The sequence below is a fragment of the Benincasa hispida genome, chromosome 3 (genome assembly GCF_009727055.1).
Source record: "Benincasa hispida cultivar B227 chromosome 3, ASM972705v1, whole genome shotgun sequence".
NCBI lineage: Eukaryota > Viridiplantae > Streptophyta > Magnoliopsida > Cucurbitales > Cucurbitaceae > Benincasa > Benincasa hispida.
In genome coordinates, this window is record NC_052351.1 from 69,238,189 (window position 1) to 69,257,453 (window position 19,265).

The following is a 19,265-nucleotide window of genomic DNA, read 5'->3' on the forward strand; positions in this document are numbered from 1 at the left end:
TACTGTATTCTAATTAAGTTGATTATTCTAACATAATATACAAAACTAATACATCTAACTACCTGTATACCCCTTACTAATACTATACTAATATTCTTATCTAGGTACCTTACATATATTTTTTACCCCTGCTTGTTTAACGACTAACACCAAGGGTTAATGCCACCATACTCAATGGAAAGAAAGAGCGAGCCAGAGGAAGTAGGTGAAGGTATGAGCACAGGAGTTGCAGCACGTCCAAGATCAAGTTATTCCAATAACCTTGAATGTAAGCTACTAGTCGTTGGTGGTAGTTAATAGAGGTTTTGAGGTCTCTAGCTTCCTTTTCCTGAAGATTTTCAGGACTTATACAGGACAATCTTTGTTGAATCAATTTCAGTCAGAAAAGCAGCATTCTTTGACACGAGGTCAGGCTCTAGTGTCAAAGGTGGAAGTAGGGTTGGAACATTACAAAATAATTATTCTCAATCAAGCAAAAATTCATTTTTTATTGCCTCAATTTTGAGTCCACTGCTGAAGTTATTGTACTTGTAGCCATCATATCATGGGTTGATCTAGTGGAAAAAAAAGTTCATAGGTTTAATAAAGGACTTAGAGAGAATAGGTTTAATCTATGAAAGTCTACCTACTTAGGATTTAATGTCCTACGAGTTTCTTTATCATCCGAATATTGTAGTGTCTAGGTAGGTTTTTATGTGAGATTAGTCGAGGTACACGTAAACTAGTCTGCCTCATGATATCTAAAATCAAAGTTATTTTATCTATAACTGTCTCTTTTTCACTTTTTCCAACTAGAAAGTTTACACTACTTGGTTTCGAGGCTTTCCTCTCTTTGTATATTTCAGTTTCTCAATAAAATGGTTTCTTAAAGAAAACGCATTAAACCACCAGCACACTTGGTCTACATCTTGTTAACAATACATCAAACACACACATGTATATGCATACATATACGTAATAAAATTCTTCAAAAGCATAGCTCTAAAAAACCATCAACACTCACAGCAATTAACGCGATGTACCCGACCCTTCAGATCCTCAAATTTAAAAGCAAATGAGTTTCCAAGACCTAGAGATGGATAGTTTAGAGTCCCTTCAGAAGCCATGAAAGCAGACATTTCACTGCAAAATTCTCAAAAAGGCTTACTACAATCAGATAACCGCAGTCTGCAGAGCATCATAATTACTAAAGATAACTCATACCTATGAGTATCAAGATCATCAGGTGGTTCTAAAGCAAGGGCTGAATCCCAAAATTTTTGCATCATTGTGCTTGCCACATCATTAACAGAACCAGAACCACTCTCAACCTTGAATGACAAAAAACTTTATTAGCAATTGATATTCAATATCTCCTGATAAGAAAAGTAATTATCACAATTAAGGTGGAAGCTTTTTCAACGATTATAACTTTATGCAAAAATATAGAATATTTATGCATGAATGTTGCATACAGCTTCGCAAGATAATATTGCTGATCGACTTGGGAACAAAGGTTATACGAAACAGTTTAAATTTACAAAGCATCAGCAATGATTCAGAACTTTGCAGTTTAACAAAACCAGACTAATCAGTTTCAAAAATCATAATAGCCAACAGAATATTCCAAATCACCCCCAATTCAAGAGATGAGACCCTTTACCTTCACCCAACCACCTCCTCTCCCAAAGAGATCCCCTCATGAATATGTTCAAAATAAAATAGTCTCCTCTTTGTATTATAATATCCCCAATTGAAAAATAAAACAAAATAAAATAATAAAAATTGAACTCCTGTTTTTTTTTCTTTTAATAATTCAAAGCAGATGCAGTTACCGGGCTATGGGTTTTAGGGGGCTATTTTAAAGTTAGTCAAATAAAAATGACAAACTCCTAAGAAACGATTTTAATTTTGAACTTAGTCATATTTCGATAATAAGAAAGAAAAAAACAATTATTTTGAACTTAAATAGATCCATGAATTTGTGAACTTTTAATTTTTTTTTTTTTTTTTTTTTTTAAGGATAGTACGATGATTAAGATCATTTGAAGTTTGTAATGGATATTAGTGATGTTTGTGGATATTTCATATTTGATGTTTTGCCGACTTAATGTAGAAAAATAAATATTTTTTAAATAAATAATATTTAAACCAAATCCAGCATCATACTCCACATTCTCTGGCTTTAGAAATTTGCACCTCAAACAGAATTTGTCAAGACCCAAGCTCCGGTTTCCCTCAGACTAATGAAACTTGCAGCCCAAAATTCAACCTCTTAAAATTTGCACCTCAAACATAACTTCCCTAAACTTCAAGTGCTCGAAACATATACCACATTTAAATATTTAGTTCATCTTTTAATTTTGCATGTACACACACAGTGACACAGATATACAAATATTGTCTAAATCTTTAGTAAATTATTTTTTTAAAAAAATAATTGGATATAAAAAGTCCATTCTATTTCTAAAAAATCTTGTTAAATATTTAAAGTTCAATGATTTTGCAAATATATTTATGCAGATAATTTTATAATGATTTATCACAACTTTGTAATTAATATTAGAGAAATTTTTAATTTACACCCCCAAAAACTTTGGGGGTTGAATTAATTTAAATTTGAACTAATAATAGTATCAATTTAAACCCTGAACTTCCACAAGTATATTAATTAACACCTTCCATTATGTTCTATTTGGATAAACATTGAGTAAGACTTATAATTTTATCAACTAAACCCCTAAACTTTCATAAGCAAATCAATTTAGAGTCTTTATAAAAATTTCCTTTGAAAATTGTCCATACATCAATTTTAATTGTTCATTTTATTTGTTTTCAAATATAGGAAAATGAACCAAAATATTTACAACTAATAGTAAAATATCACAGTCTATTTGTGATAGACCGCAATAGACTCGGTGTCTATCTGTAAAATGTTTACAATTATACACAGATAGCAGTCTATAGTCGTCTATCGCGGTCTATCACAGATAGACTAATATTTTGCTATTAGTTGTAAATATTTTTTTTTTGGCAGTTTTGTCATTTAAAATATTTTCCCTTTTATTAATCTGACATTTGAAGAAGTCTACATGTATGTAAGAATTGAATGCATGGATGTTTTCAAACATAATCTTAATAAAGAGTGTGAATTAATTCACTTATAACACTTACTAAGTCTGAAGGAGGTGTCAATTGATATATTTATGAAAGTTTAAGGTTTAAATCGTTACAATTATTAGCTCATGGTTTAAATTGATACAACTCCTAAAGTTAACTATTAATCATGTATCCAATAGGTCTTATCATATTCGAAACTTTTAAAATTTACTTTTCTATCAAACATAAAAAATAATTTTATATCTAATTAGACCCTCAACTTTCAATTTTGCATCTGTTTGATACATGAATGTTATTGAAGGGCCTATTATACATAAAATTAAAATATTTTAGGGACATTAAACGTGAAATTAAACATTTAGGCTTATCAGATGCTTTATAAACTTTAGAATCCTATTAAAACAAAATTTAAAGTTTTGGGTCACCTATTTCTTCTTCCTCTTTTAATGATTTTTTTATTTTATTTTTTCATGCTTTGTATTGGTGTAAACATTATTAACCTTATTCTGAGTTTTTTTAAAACGGAAAAGTATTGATATGATGAAAAAAGTCAAAATCTAGACCTCAAAAATACAAGATACCAAGAACAACAAAGTGAACAAAGATACGAATCAAGTAAAACAAAGACATCAATTAAACTGAAGAAATAAAAGCATTCCAATTCAAATTAATGTCCTGAATGGAATAATTTGCAAAACTTTAGATTGAGAACACCATGATGAGGCAAGAAGACAAGTTGAGCACAACCAATCTGACCAATCAAGTGATTTTTCGTGAAAAACCCTATGACGTTCGAACCAAATCTTATATATTAGAGCCTTGACTATGTTGGACCATAATATTTGAGATTTAGAGGATAATAAGGGGCCAACCAAGATCTGAGTGATATTCTTCCAAAAAGAGCTTCCGAAGATCCAATGAAGATTAAAATATGATAATAAACGCCACCAACATGAACAAGAAAACAAGCAGTCAAAAAATAAGTGTTGTAATCTTCACTGCTCGCCATACATAATGGACAAATAGAAGGAGAAAGGTAATGTGCCGAGAGCTTATGTTGTAGAGTAGTGGAACAATGCAATGTTCCAAAAATCATTATCCACACCAGAATATTAATACCCTTAGGGCTCTAGTATTTGGATAAGGAGCTAACAGTAAATTTCCCTGAAAAATCCAATGACCACCGCCTGGTATTTGGTGATTGAGATAAATGCTTGTATGTGTGACCATTCCAAGTGACAGTCCATTCAAAATGGGTCCCTAGCTTTTTCGTATTGCTTCACTACCAAATGGTAATATTTGTAACCATTGGGATCCAGATACTTGGTCATGGAATTTGCTTTATCAAAAACAGATAAAAGATGAAGAAATTTTTTAATTTCAGCAGCTAATGAGTAGTTTATTGGGCAAAAGTCTCTCTTGAACCTGATTCTAAGCATTGGTCTTTGGACTCCTCTGGAAAATTTTCAGTGAAGTCTTTGTCAAAGCACTTGGTTTCATCATCTCCTCTTGATAAAGAGATTTTTCAAGCATTCTGGAAATCAAAAAGCCCTAAACAAATTAATATCCTTGTGTGGATTTTGATTTTTGGCTGTCCTAATTGCTCGGCCACCTTGCAGCATAAGCTCCAGTCTCACTACCTATCTCCTTCCATTTGTCCTCTATGTTTGGCTAATGGTGAAGATTTGCAACATTCGATTTATTGCTCGTTCCCAAGCCGCTGTTGATGGAAACTATTTTCTTATCTTAACCTCCATTGGGTATTTGGGCAATCTTTCCATGCGAATTGGATCACTACTACCCTCTACAGGAAAATGCAGTCAATGCCCTGATATCAAAGATTTGGTTCAAGCATAATCAGCGTGTTTTTCATGACAAGTATATAAATAGGTCTAATTGGTTGGGCTCAACTCGTTTTGTATCTGGCCTCTTCATGGTGTTCTCATATCCAAATTATTACTTTACCGTGGATATTACAGCGTGTGTGATCTGTAGAACATCTACACAAGCAACAACGAACCCATCTGCATAATAAATATTATCATTAAAGATCACTTCGATATTAGGGATTTTATTATTAAACATCTGGGATTTCAAAATATGGGTTTTAAATGTCTGAGATAATTATGTTTATGTCTAGATATGCAGGATAATTGATGTTTGAAAGTTAAATATATGTGTTCAATTTATCAATTTAGTATATGCAAACCAAAATTAAATAATTACTTAATTAAATGCAAGACCAATTTATGTATTCATGAATTAAATTTAAAATTACTCAATTATTTCAAGTGGGAAAACTGCTGAAAAAATTTACAATTGTAGCAAAATTTCATAATCAATCAATGATAGATACTGAGACACACCGATAGACCAGTGTCCATCAATGTCACTGATAGACATCGATACAAGTCTATCAATATCTATCAATGTCTATCATTGATAGATTCCGAAATGTTACTATATTTGTGAATATTTTGGTTCATTTTGCTATATTTGAAAACAACCCCTAAAAATAAATTAATACTTTTATATTAAATATTTATTAAACATAATTTAATTTTTTAAATTACTTACTAAAAAGGATTAAATTTATATAAATTAATTAGAATATTGATAATTAATAATAATAATTAAATTTATTAAGTCTAAATAAAATATTTATATTTAATAATTAATTCAAATGAATAGTAATGAATAATTGATATTAATGTATTAATTACTGAAGCTATATATTGTTCCATCTCCTAGGCATAAAAATCTCATCATTATGTAGGGTATGAAAAACGCATGTCAAATTCCCTGGTTAATAATATCTTGGGTTCGAAAACTTGTGAAACAAGCAGACCCTTTCTCACCTCTATCTAAAACCGGAAGATGCAAAAATTTCCCATCGTGCATTATGTGCAATGCATCAAGGATTGTCGTCTCTACGGTTGCACACTCAGGATTTGGGGTCATTACCTTGAGAATTGGGAGATTGGAAAAGATATCAAATACCCCTAGGATAAGTAAACACAAAATAGTACAACTTTTGAAGATTCAGCATTCGAAGAATAGAGAGAAATAAGAAAAAATAATAATTTTTCAAAAGCAAACCTTTTCCACCAGAGTCAACTCAGGAGAAAGATTATGTGCCACTACACGCATGAGAATATCCTTTGAACTGCAGTACAATTGCAGAAAACAGCCATAAGCAAATACACTAACATAACAACAAAGTAAATAAATATACAGGCCGATTAAAAAAATAGTATTAAATTTAAAACCTTCTGAATCATGATGTATCAACACAAATGCTAAAGTTCTGTACCAACATGCACATTAGACCAAGAGCCAAACAATCAATACAAATACATAAAGGATACGGTATAAAAAAACTGCTTATATCTGGAATTTAATATGTTGGAAACGAATGACCTGAACTGAATTCAAATCCTGGATTTTTAGAAGAGAACACCAAGAAAGCATAGTAGAGGCCCGCCAAAAGTATATCAACCAAAGAAGCTATGAACAACTTGTCTATGCATAGATGGCAGCTAGGGAGAGATAACCCGCATGACTAAAATATCATGATTTCTTTAAGAGGAATGGCATGAATAAAATATCAAACAGAGAGATTCTCATTATCTAGAAGCTATTGCCATTGTGGTCCAGCACGTGGAAGAGATATGAAATGTTCTAAATTTTAGTGCCTCCAGTCCAGCTTCAGTTTCTGATTTCTTTAAGGATATTCCTTCTGTTATCATGTCTCTTTTGAGGATTGGTTAGTACATTTTTGCTATTTACCATGAGTAACCAGTGTCGTGTTATTTTAATTCTTTGTGGCTTACTGGCTTGTAGATGTAGGGAGAATTAGGGAAGATCGGGTTAATCTTGGAAACCGAGGCATATATTTGATCGTCACCAAAGTTTGAACACTTCCATCTGTCATAAACCCATAAAAGATGTTGATCCCTTTACATTCAAGCTCAATCAGAGTTGTAATCAGAAGGTAATTCATCCAAAAATCACATGTAGAAGAAAACCCCTCGAAACTCTTCATGTAAGATGGTCTTCGGCAATGTGAAATTGTTAATAAACAAGGGCCTAGGGCATGCAAGTTGAGCAAAACAAATTAAAGACGACTTTTGTGCTTCTCGTTGGGTTAGGTCACTTCGATCTACATTGGAAAAAAACATACTCCATGTCTGAAAGGTATGGATCATGCAGGCTGGGTAGAATGGGTTGGGTCAAGAAGTTGTGGCTGTCGTCTTTTTCCCCATGCATGATGGCTGTCATTTTTTTCCCCATGCACGACTTCCTCATGCATGACACTGCTTAGGGTTCTAAGGGATTTCAAATTTGTCGTGCGTGCTTCTTCTTTGAATGCAGCTAGGGTCTCATCTTCTGTCACCCCCAATCATACATCAGTACAAGAGAAGAGGTAGCAAGGAAATTGAGGAAGGGAGTTAGTTATTTTGTGGAAGTGAGGGAGGGACCATTGTGAGCGTGGTGAGCATCTTCTAGGGAGGTTTTATATCTTAGTACGGGAGGTATTTCATTTTCAGCTTTAAGTTTAGTAGAGAACACTCATAGAGAGAGAGGAGTGTACTGCCTAAGGGCTTTTTTCATTCAATAACATCATAGTGTAACTGTTGACATACGTTGAATTAGCCCTAAGGGCATTTTTGTATTTTTACTATATTTGCTAAATTAGGGTTTCATCTCATTCTATTTATATCTGAGATTGGGTCTATTGTAAATATGACATAAAATAATAAGTCCTTTTCTACCGTGGTTTTTCTTCCCTGAATTAGGGTTTTCCACGTAAACTCCTTGTGTCGTCTTCTTTTTCTACTTCAATAGTGACTTATAAGGGTTACCTAACATATTGATATCAGAGCATTTCATTCTAGGCAATTCGAAGAAGATGGAGAAGAAATTTGAAGAACGTGTTGATGCAATCGACCAGGAGATTGAAGTGATCAAAGGAGTCAAGAAGATATTGGAAGTTTAAAGATCGTTAGCAAACCTAACCAAGAATATGGAGAAGTTGAGTATTCAAGTAGAACAACAACAGAAAAACTTCGACAAGACTATGAACCTTTTAGCAAAGTTGACGTAGAGCTTACGATGTTCCGGTGAAGTAGAGAGTCGACTATGGGTAAGGAAACAACACTGCAATCGAAGTTGGAAGGAGGAGAAGAGATATCACAACGGGTGGATGAAATCCTAAAATCGGCGATTAAGGAGAAGCTAGAAGGAGAAACGAATCATAGATAATTCAAGAAAGCAAAGATGCTCATGTTTAAGGGAGAGGATCCGTACTTGTGGCTCTTTCGCGCCAACAAGTATTTTCATATCCATAAGCTCTCTGATACTGAAAACTCAGTGTATCTGTGATTAGCTTCAACAGTGTAGCTCTCGACTAGTACTAATCGAAGGAGGAGAGGGAATCGTTAGCTGATTGAAGAGATCTTAAGATAGAGGTTGTTGGCACATTTCCAATCGGCAAGAACGGGAGCGGTGTGCGGTCAGCTTTTGAGAATCAAGCAAGAGACTACAGTGGAGGTTACTAGAATTTGTTCGATACATTGGTAGCTCCCATGACACAGCTCACAAATGAAGTATCGGAGGAGACATTCCTCAAAGGGCTTAATATGGTGATTTAGGCCGAGTTAGATGTGTTGGAACCGATTGGGTTGCCCAAATGATGCGTTTGGCCCAGAAAATAGAAGACCAGGAATTGGTTCGGTAGGAAGAAGGTAAAAGCCCAAAATGGGGGAAAAGCTCAAGGATAGATCCCAAAAGCAAACTCACGACGATCAAGCATGAAGTGTCGAAGCTGACTGAAACATTTCCGATGAGGATGATTACATTGTGATCTTCGGCTGCCAAAAGTGCTAAGAAAGAGGGACCTAGCCGCCGATTACTAGATGTGGAGTTCCAAGCGCGTAAAGAAAGAGGATAATGTTTTCGTTGCGATTAGAACTTTACTTCCGGGCATCGTTGTAAGTCTAAGGATATGCAGGAGAGTGCATCCAAACACCATGAATCAGAATTGTTCGTAAGATGAGTGAAGGAAACACCCTAAATTATAGATAGCGATAGTGACAACTGTCGAGGAGGTGGAAAATCTTGTAGGGTTGTCCTTAAATTCAATGGTTGGTTTATCGAATCCAAGCACCATGAAGTTGCGAGGTACTATTAATGAACGAATGGTGACCATTCTGATTGATTGCGCACAACGCACAACTTTATTGCTCAACATGTTGTGGACGAACTAGGATTGCCTCTGTTTGAAACCACGAACTATGGAGTTATTTTGAGTATGGACACAGTCGTAAAGATCAAGGGGGTTTGTAAGGGAGTTATGCTAAAGGTATGAGACCTTACAATTGTGGAAAGCTTTTTTGCCACTACGGTTGCAAGGGGTGGAAGTATGCAGTGGTTGTTTACCTTAGGAGTGACAAAGGTGGATTGGAGAGGACTCGCAATGAGTGTGAGATGGGTGATTCGACAGTGGTATTGAAAGGGGATCCCAATTTGACCAAAAGACAAAGTAACATTAAAGCATATGGCAAAGACCTCGAAGAGTGAGGATCAAGGATTCCTCGTTGAATTTGTGCTTTGAATGTGGAAATGCAAGGCGATGAGGAACACGGGGAGGAACTTGGGGAAAATGTAGCAAATAGAGATCTAATTCCTCAAGTGCACCCGGGTCTAGGAAATTTGTCACAAGAGTTTCGACAAGTCTTTTCTTATAAGAACAACTTTCATTGAGAAAAAATGAAAAAGAATACACGGGCATACAAAAACCAAGCCCACAAAAAAGAGGGGTCTCCCTCTACAGGAAGGGACTCCAACTATACAAAATCACGTCTAAAAGGATAGTTACAAAAAGCCTTCAAAATCAAAGGCCAATGAGAAACATGAAAACGAACAAGTGACCATATTTCTCTAGCCTTCCTCTCAACCCCCCAAATACCCTGCTATTCCTCTCACCCACAACACCCAAATAATAGCACAAACACTAGCACGCCAGAGAAAACAGCCTCTCTCCCCAAACGGCGGATTGAGGAGGAACTTCTCGAGCATATCCTAACATCTCTATGATGAGCATACATCATGCCAAACATCTGGAAAAAAGAATCCCAGACAAACCTCGCAAAATCACAATGCCAAAGAATATGGTCCAAGTCTTCCTCTGCCTTCCAACAAAGAATACAGCAGGGCATCTTTCTCACAAGCCTATTCAACATACTAATACAATTGTGAAAAACCTGTCAAGTGAAGAATCTCACCTTTCTAGGAACCTTAACCCTCCACAACGACGAAAAGCCCAATTCACTCAGAAGAGAAGGGTTAACCAAGCACTGGAAAAAAGATTTGATTGAGAACCCATCCAAAAGACTAGGGCTTCAAACTCTCATATCTCTCCTCCCCAGACAAAAAGGGTGACTCTCAAGAAGAGAAAGGAGAGCCACCACGTCCACCATTTCCCAATCGAAAAGAGCACGATGAAACCCGAAGGCTAACGTACAAGAGCTCCCTATCCACACAAAAAAATCAATCCCAAAATAATCTTTAAAAGAAGATAAATGATACAACCGGGGAAATAACCCGCAGAGGTGTCTCTTCCCCGACCAGTGATCTTCCTAGAAATCTCTCCCCCTTCCCCCACCACACACTGGACTCAAAGAACAAAGGCAGGGAGCTCTCCCAAGACATCTTTTCAAAGATTCCGATAGGTGCCTTTAATCCCTTTAGCCAACCATTCGAAAAGATGGAGGCCATGTTTTTTCACAATAATCCTACAGACAATTGGACTCGGCGGAAAAATGTCACAGCCATTTGGCTAAAAGAGCTTTGTTACAAGTCCTAAGGTTCACGGACATTTGGCTGAAGGGTGGCGCTTTTGAGAAAAGTTGAGTCTCTTCAGTCAATCTACACCAATCCAACTCAGAATTAATGCCCCACTTTTTTCCAACTGTTGGCCCCACCTTTCTTCTTGGCTCTATAGTCTTCCATAACCTCGTTAGCAACTAGAACCAGATCTAGGAACTTTCGTCCACTTAGAAATATACATGGAGTATTGGAAATTAGACTTGGCATGATTTGCTTAATACAAGAGTCAAAGAAAGAAGATTAACGTTGTGAGACAAGTGTAAGCTATCGGTTGCTGAAATTCTCAAAGGAGGATATTCACTTTCAGTTAAGTGCATTACAGTGTGCAAGAAGACATGTTAGGTTACAAAGGTGTATGGGCCAAATGTAAGGAGAGAAAATATGTTTGGCCAGAATTGCTTTCCCTCTTAGCGTATTGTCTAGAAGCATGATGCATTGGAGGAGATTTCAACATCACTAGATGGGCTCATGAACGTTTTCCTTTTGGTAGAGTCATCAAAGGTATGAGGAAGTTTAATAATTTTATTGATCAATCTAAACTCTTGAAAGTTCCTCTTTCCAAGAGGCAGGTACACTTGGTCCCAAGAAGGTAGTTCTGCTGCAACGTCACTAATTGACCGGTTTTTTGTTACTAAAGATTGGGATGAAGAGTTTGAAAATACTAGAGTTAGCCCACAAGCTCGATTATTTTCTAATCATTTCCCTCTGATACTTGAAATTGGATCCTCCAATTGGAGTCCTTCCCCTTTTCGATTCTGCAATTAATGGTTGCAAAATAAAGAATGCTCCAAGATCATTGAAAGGGCTTGGAAAAGCTGTAGCTCTGTTGGATGGGCTGGTTTTGCTCTTAGTACTAAAATGAGAAAGGTGAAAAGTGCAGTTAAAGCCTGGTTTGCTGAATATTAGGAGCTGCAAAAAAGAAAAGAAGAGGAGTTGTTAAAAGAAATTGAAAAATGGGATGCTTTGGCTGAAACAGTCAATTTTTCTGATCTGGAAAATGATTATAGAACATCTTTGAAGGCTTGAATTGATGTCTTTATACAGGATAGAGGAGCTAAGCTTATTGCAAAAGAGTAAGCTGAATTTGATAAGGTTGGGAGATGAAAATACAAGCTTTTTTCATCGGTTTCTAGCAGCTAAAAAGAGAAGGAATTTAATTACTGAATTGGTAAATGGTCAAGGGGAACCAACCAAGTCATTTCAGATTGAAAGTCTAATCTTGGGATTCTACGAGCACTTATACACTAGAATTCCCGGAATTCAACACATGCCCTTGAACTTTGATTGGCCGTGTATTACTTCAAATCAGAATGCTATTTTTACGGCAGTTTTTCAGAGGTAGAAATGAAGTCAGCATTGAAGGCACTCGGTAAGAGTAAAGCTCCAGGCCCAGAGGGATTCACAGTTGAATTTCTCCTAAAGTCTTGGGACTTAGTAAAGCCAAACTTCCATTCTTTATTTGAAGATTTTTACAAGAATGGCAAACTAAATGCATGCATTCAAGAAAATTTTATTTGCCTAATTCAGAAGAAAGAGAATGCTACTGCTGTTAAGGACTTCCAACCTATTAGTCTCACTACTTTAACTTACAAGGTTATTGCTAAGGTTCTTGCTAAGAGGTTGAAAAAAGTTATGCCTTCCATTTTTGCTCCAACACAAAGTATCGTCATAGAAGGAAGGCAAATCTTGGACCCAATTTTGATATCAAATGAGGTGGTGGAAGAGTATCGAACTAAAAAGAAGAAAGGATGGATTATGAAACTAGACCTTGAGAAAGCATTCGACCGTGTTGATTGGTGTTTTCTTAAGAAGATTTTGTTGAATAAAAAGTTTGATAAAAATGGATCAAGTGGATATTGGGATGTGTCAAGAATCGTAGACACTCAGTTTTCATTAACGATAGACCAAGAGGAAGAATCTTTGCATCAAGAGGAATTAGGCAAGGCGACCCCTTCTTTTTCTTCTTGTTAGTGAAGTCGTGGGAGCTCTGGTGGAAAACCTTCATCAAAATGGGCTATTTGAAGGTTTTGTGGTGGGCAAGAACAGGGTTCATGTCTCCATACTTCAATTTGCAGACAACGCATTAATTTATTGCAAGTTTGATAGTAATTTTTTGCAATTCGGTAATAATATGCTTGAAAAACTAAAGCAAGCTATTGATTTGTTTGAATGGTGTTCAGGTCAAAAGGTAAACTAGGAAAAATCAGCCTTGTGTGGAGTGAATGTGGATGATAATGAGCTGCTGTCTACAGCTACAAGGTTAAATTGTAAAGCTGAACTTTACCTATCCTGTATCATGGTTTACCATTGGAAGGATATCCTGTATCTAGAGAAGGGAGAGAGTTACCTTGTGTAAGTCAGTTTTATCCAGTCTTCACACTTGTGTAAGTCAGTTTTATCCAATCTTCACACATTATATGTCAACTTCCTTAATGCTAAAAACTGTCATCTCAACTTTGGAAAGAATTTTGAGGAATTTCTTTTGGGAAGGCCATAATGGTAGTAAGATCAATCATTTGGTGAAATGGGACCTTGTTACAAGGTCTCAAGTAGAAGGAGGCCTCAGCTTGGGGGGTCTTAAGGCAAAAAATCTGGCCCTCTTAGCCAAGTGGGGCTGGAGATATATTGAAGAGGAAGACTCTCTGGTATCAGGTAGTTAGAAGCATCCATGGTATAGACTCTTACAATTGACACACGATGGGTAGAGATGGAAGGAGCTTGAGAAGTCCTTCGATTAGCATCTCCAGAACTTGGCTGAAGATGGATGCTTTGGCTACCTTACTTGGAAATGGTAGACGGATTGCTTTTTGGTCAGATAATTGGAAGGTACAACTCCTTTTTGCATCCAATTTCCAAGACTTTATAAAGTAGCATTAGTTCCAAAAGGATCAGTAGCGAACCATTGGGATAATTCTTTGGCCACTTGGTCAGTCACCTTCCGACGTTCCACGGAGGAGGAAATTGTGGAGTTTCAAGGATTGATTGGCCAGCTTGCAAATAGGAGAGTGACAGATGCCTTTGATAGAAGATCGTGGTCATTAGAAGGTAACAGGATTTTTTTCAGTAAAATCTCTCTCAAAACATTTATCTCCCTCCTCCCCGTTGGACAAATTGACTTACAAAGTCTTATGGAAGTCCAATTGCCCAAGGCATGTCGACATTCTTGTGTGGATAATGATATTTGGCCACCTAAATGTTTCTTCAATAATGCAACATAAGCAGCTTGCTAGTTATCTTTCTCCATCCATGTGTTCATTATGTAAACAGCATGGAGAAGACCCACAACACCTCTTTTTCACTTCTCCTTACTCTGAACACAGTTGGTGGAAATTGTTCAACTTATCATGGGCTTCTAGTAATGACTTCAAAGGAAACTTGCAGCAGCTCCTTATTGGTTCACATTTAAATAGAAATTCCAGATTGATTAGGACCAATGCGGTCAAGGATTTGTTGAATGAAATATGGTTTGAAAGAAATCAAAGAATGTTTCATGATAGGTCCCTTTGTTGGTTGGATCGGTTTGAAGTTGCCCGTAGGAATGCCTCTTCGTGGTGCAAAACGTCGAAGCAATTTGAAGACTATTCTATTCAGGATTTCTGCTTAAATTGGCCAGCTTTTATTTTTCCAGCCCAATAATGGAGTCATGTATCGAATTAAGTTGTTTTCTGCTTTTTGTGGCTTTTTGTTTGTAGTATTTTGCTTGGAAGCTGTTTTTCTTGTTTGTAGTATTTTGCTTGGAAGCTGTCTTTCTTTTTGTTGGTAAGGGCTGAGTTTTAGCCTGGGATTCTTTTCCTTTTAAGTTTCAGCTGTAGGATATGATGAGGGCGCTAAAGGGGTGTCAACTTAGTTGAGATGCCTACGTGCAACTCCTGATCCATACGATTCATATTTCACTCTCTTTGTATAACTCTCTTGTACTTTAAGCATTAGTCTCACTTTATTAACATAATAAAGAGACATGTTTCCTTTAAAAAAAAAAAAGAAGAAGAAGAAGAAGAAGAGTTTTGTGGTTGTTATTCAGAAGAGGTTGGTTTTAACTATTTTGGCTCTGTTTTGTGATTGGGGTTTGATTCATTGAGGTTGATTATCTACACAGAAGAGTTTGGAGTTTGAAAAATTCTGGGCAGTTTTTGGTTAAATCATTTTCCAAGAAATTGACTGCATCTTCATCCATGGATACAAAGTTGTTTAAAACCTTGTGGAAATCAAGTTGTCCTAGAAGAGTAAATATTCAATTTGGGTGATGATATTTGGAGCTGTTAATTGTTCTCAAAGATTGCATCATGCTTAGTGGGCTCATCAATCTCAAGTTCAACATTTGAAAGATATTGCGGTGGAAGCTTTTCTTCTATTTGTTTCAGGCTTTTTCGAGTTTAAGTCTTCTAGATTTTGGGTTTCTCTTGAATGATGTGTTTAATTGGATTGTTTTATTTTCTCTCCAGAGTTTATCTCTATGATGTAATTTGGTCCTAGCCTTGTACTGGCATGCTTGAAGTTTTTTCTTTGTTTCCTCTCATGTATTTTGAGCATTACACTCTTTCATTATATCAATGAATAGTCTCGTTTCCATTTCAAAAAAAAAAAAAAAAAAAATCAAACCCTTTTCCCAAGGGTGCCCTTTTTCACCCTCTATTTTTATAATATATCTAGTTTTTATAAAAGAAGAATTTTATTAGTTAAAAATTATAAGGAACAAGAATCAAGAAACATTGTCATAGAATAAATATTAGATAGAAATGTCATACGTGAGGATCCCCTGAATCTTGGTTCCCATTGTCATGACAACAGAATTAACTCGCAACTCCCGCATTTTTTTAGCAGCAACATATATAGGATCCGATGCCGAGACAATTGCAGGTCTGGAAACATATAAAGCTACAAAACTTGGTAATCATCCAAAGGTGTATTACATATCTTCTTCAACTTACAGAGAAATGAGAAGGCTAGACAAAGTACTTTGTATTTTCAGAAAGGATGGTTGATAAGGAAGGTTTAAACATCCGCTCCCTCAACGTCTCTATAAAAGCATAAGGAGCTGAAATGATGATTAGAAAATTTTAGTGAAAATTAAACCTAATATGAAAATGATTTGTTAAAGAACATAAAATAATATGGATTTGTAAGTGGTATTGTAATGACCGCCAAGTGAATGCAAAGGGCTTTTACTTCTACAATGAACATATTAAGCATCATGCGTATCCCACTAATTGTAGTCAAAGTCATTGTAAATAAATTAGTCTTCATTATAATATAAAGTTTTATAATCATAGAGTGGATTAATCAATAATGGATGAATGAACAATTCCATAATAGAAAGTTTATTATTATGCATCACAAACTAGGGAATTCAAAATAGTAAGACAATTGCTGACATTTTATGAAATTGAAATATATTCAATATTCAAGCAAATATAGGGAAGTTGAAATCCACCAATGTACACAAGTTGACGATGTATAGCTTTCACCAAACAAACAAGTAATTCCTCATGAATTAGAAAATGAATCACTCATTTCAAATTATGTTTATATAAATGTTCACTAGCAACAATGCTTTCTCCAGTTCATGTAAATTTTAGATAAACATCCTTCTATCTTTAGAAATCAAGTAGAGATAGCAACAATATAACTTTTAATCACTCATCTAATTCTGAGTTACATTCTTGGTGAACATAGATAAATATCCTTTTGTCATTAGAAGTTGAATAGAGAGAGATGCGATTTTCACTTCTACATTCAATAGTAAAATCATACATGTTTAGACCTCCAGTTGGATCTAACATCAATATCATTCGCAGCATTGCATAGCAATAATTACTATCAGACATTAAAATTTACTTCAATTGAGCCAATCCCTGATCATATCTAAGGATCCATGCATATCCTTCCCTTAACATTCATGAGAATGCTATTTCAAGCTATGGGACATTTAAAAATTTGATTGAATCCACCACCATAACACCAGTCAAAAAAAGGAAAAATAAGGAAAGACAAACGAAAAAGAAAAACACATCCAGACACAACAAGATCCACCCAGAGAAGCACCTAACAGGCACAACATACCAGAAAAATCACTTCCCCACTGGCGTTCCACTCCTTCAACAGCAGCAGCAATGGCGCTACCCTGTTCTGCAGCCTTCTCCATTCTCGATATGGCATCATAGAGGCACTTTGTAATATCCAACAAAGCAATAACTTCGCCATTTTCAACGACAGGAAGATGCCTGAATTTTCCTATTGAAAACGAAGGGTAAAGATGTAGGATGCTTAAGTGATCAGGTTCAAATATTTAATCAAAGAGGAAAGAACCCATTATGAACAAATACTAAGAAGGAGTTTGGGGTAAGGAGTTGGTTATTATAATCCTAAGTTATTATAGTTGGGTTATAATAGTTTGTGTCTGGGGTGTAAATTATTTTAGTTTAATAGTATGTGTTTGAGGTGTAAAATATTTTAGTTTGAGAAGGAAATAGTAAAGACTATAGCAAAGAATAAAAAAATGATAAACGTAAAATAGTAAAAACTGTAGCAAATGGTAAATATTGTAGCAAATGAGGATTTTAAAATAGTGTTGAGTGTCGCTAATTGGGAAATACAAAATAGTATTTACTATAGCACGAGATGGTTATTATAGTCTAGGATAGTCCTTGCCCCAAACACGCCCTAAATGATTAAAAATAGTCCAAAATACAACTACAATAGGAGTTCTTAGATGAATTATAGCTTGAACTTCAACTAATTACAGTTATTTCCCTACACCCTCCACTTATCTAGGTAATTTGCCATGAGTCATTAAGACAAAAGGAAGTCCTTGTAGACATTCGAGTATATGACGACAAAGAATGAATATACGGAAAACAAACCCTGGACCATTTTCTGAAGGGCTTCAATAGCAAGTGAATCTGAAGTAACAAAAATGGGATTCCGTGTCATAATTTTCGATACAACAGTCTGCTCTGGCCTCAGCCCCTCCGCTATAACCCTGGTAGCAACATCCTGCGAGCATCATGACCATAAACCAACTTAAAACACTACGATTAAATCAAAATACAGGAGAAAACAGGGAATGAGTAACAACATAACAACAACAACGTCCCAGAACAAACCTTGTCGGTAAGAATACCCGAAAGTAAAGCATTCGCATCCGTCAGCAGCACAGCATCAACACGACGAGCAGCCATCCTTCTACACGCTTCAGAAACCGTAGTCCCCTCAGGAATCGTAAGCGCTTTTGACAACCTCAGCTTCTTCACTGTCCTTTCCCCAACAGCAGCAGATCTAAATAAATAAACGAACCCCACCAAAGTCATTTCCGCCATAACATCATCAAAATTCAAAACAACAACGCATAAACAATGCAAAGAAAATAAATAAAAGGCGACTCACGTCAACTGAGGAGGAGAATCCGGTTTGGGAACATTGCCATTACTAGTGGTACCATTATCGGCGGCAACAGACTTCCTGGTAGAGGTAGAAGGAGCGCGTTTCTGAGCGAGAGAGTTCCTCCTTCCCGTAGGAACGAGTTGAGTAGTCATGTTGAAGGAAACAGTGAAACTAGGGCTCAATTTGGTTGAGAAACGATTCGGATATGGGATTTAAACATGAAGAAAGGGTTAATGGAAGTAGAATTGGGATTGAAAAGGTTGATTTGGGAGGAAGAAAGCGACCAAAGAGAGAGATTAGAGGTTTGAATGAAGGCTACGGTGGTTCTCTAATCTCTCCCGACCGTCGCAACCGTGAACCGCCGCGACCTTTTCTTCTTCCTCTTCCACCTCCGTTCCTCGCCTGATGTGATATTTGAAAATTACGTAACTCTCCATTTACTTATCTATGCTTTTTCTTTAATTTATGAAAATGGTTGGGTCAAGGATATGCGAATAAAACAAAAGCGAAGGGTTGGCTGACAAACAGCCGCATAGGATTTTTGTTTTGTTTTGTTTCTACAAAGCTACATACATTTTTTCAAAGTTGAGCAAAGGGACGATATAATGGTTAAATTAAGGTCACCTACCAAACCATAATAAAAATGAGTATAACCTCGATGGAATTCTATTGATGGATTAATTACAAAGAATTTGACTGGAAAATGTAATTGAATTACTTTTAATCGTGTTTATTTAAAATTATGAATTTTGTCACATATATTATTATCGTTATCGTTACCTCTGATGATCAAACGGCAATGATAACGGTAACAGTAAAAGTGTTAAAATTCATAATTTTTTCTTTAGGATAGTAACAATAATAGTAAAAGTAACGATAACGATACGACGTAATTT

At 35.8% G+C, this 19,265-nt stretch overlaps 1 protein-coding gene across 1 annotated transcript in view; it reads right to left on the reverse strand.

Annotated features, from left to right (window-relative positions):
* The window catches only part of LOC120073243 (CBS domain-containing protein CBSCBSPB3-like), a 28,745-nt gene extending 9,923 nt beyond the window's left edge, over window positions 1–18,822 (reverse strand). Inside the window, exons 1-11 of the mRNA XM_039025969.1 lie at window positions 18,373–18,822; window positions 18,093–18,264; window positions 17,850–17,982; window positions 17,050–17,220; window positions 15,946–16,024; window positions 15,735–15,848; window positions 6,199–6,265; window positions 5,958–6,063; window positions 5,065–5,123; window positions 1,204–1,310; window positions 1,004–1,122 (exon numbers count right to left, since the gene is read on the reverse strand). Coding sequence (XP_038881897.1) covers window positions 1,004–1,122; window positions 1,204–1,310; window positions 5,065–5,123; window positions 5,958–6,063; window positions 6,199–6,265; window positions 15,735–15,848; window positions 15,946–16,024; window positions 17,050–17,220; window positions 17,850–17,982; window positions 18,093–18,264; window positions 18,373–18,521 — 1,276 coding nt within the window. The 5' untranslated portion in view covers window positions 18,522–18,822. The remainder of the gene's footprint in view (window positions 1–1,003; window positions 1,123–1,203; window positions 1,311–5,064; window positions 5,124–5,957; window positions 6,064–6,198; window positions 6,266–15,734; window positions 15,849–15,945; window positions 16,025–17,049; window positions 17,221–17,849; window positions 17,983–18,092; window positions 18,265–18,372) is intronic.
* Between the last annotated feature and the right edge of the window lie 443 nt (window positions 18,823–19,265).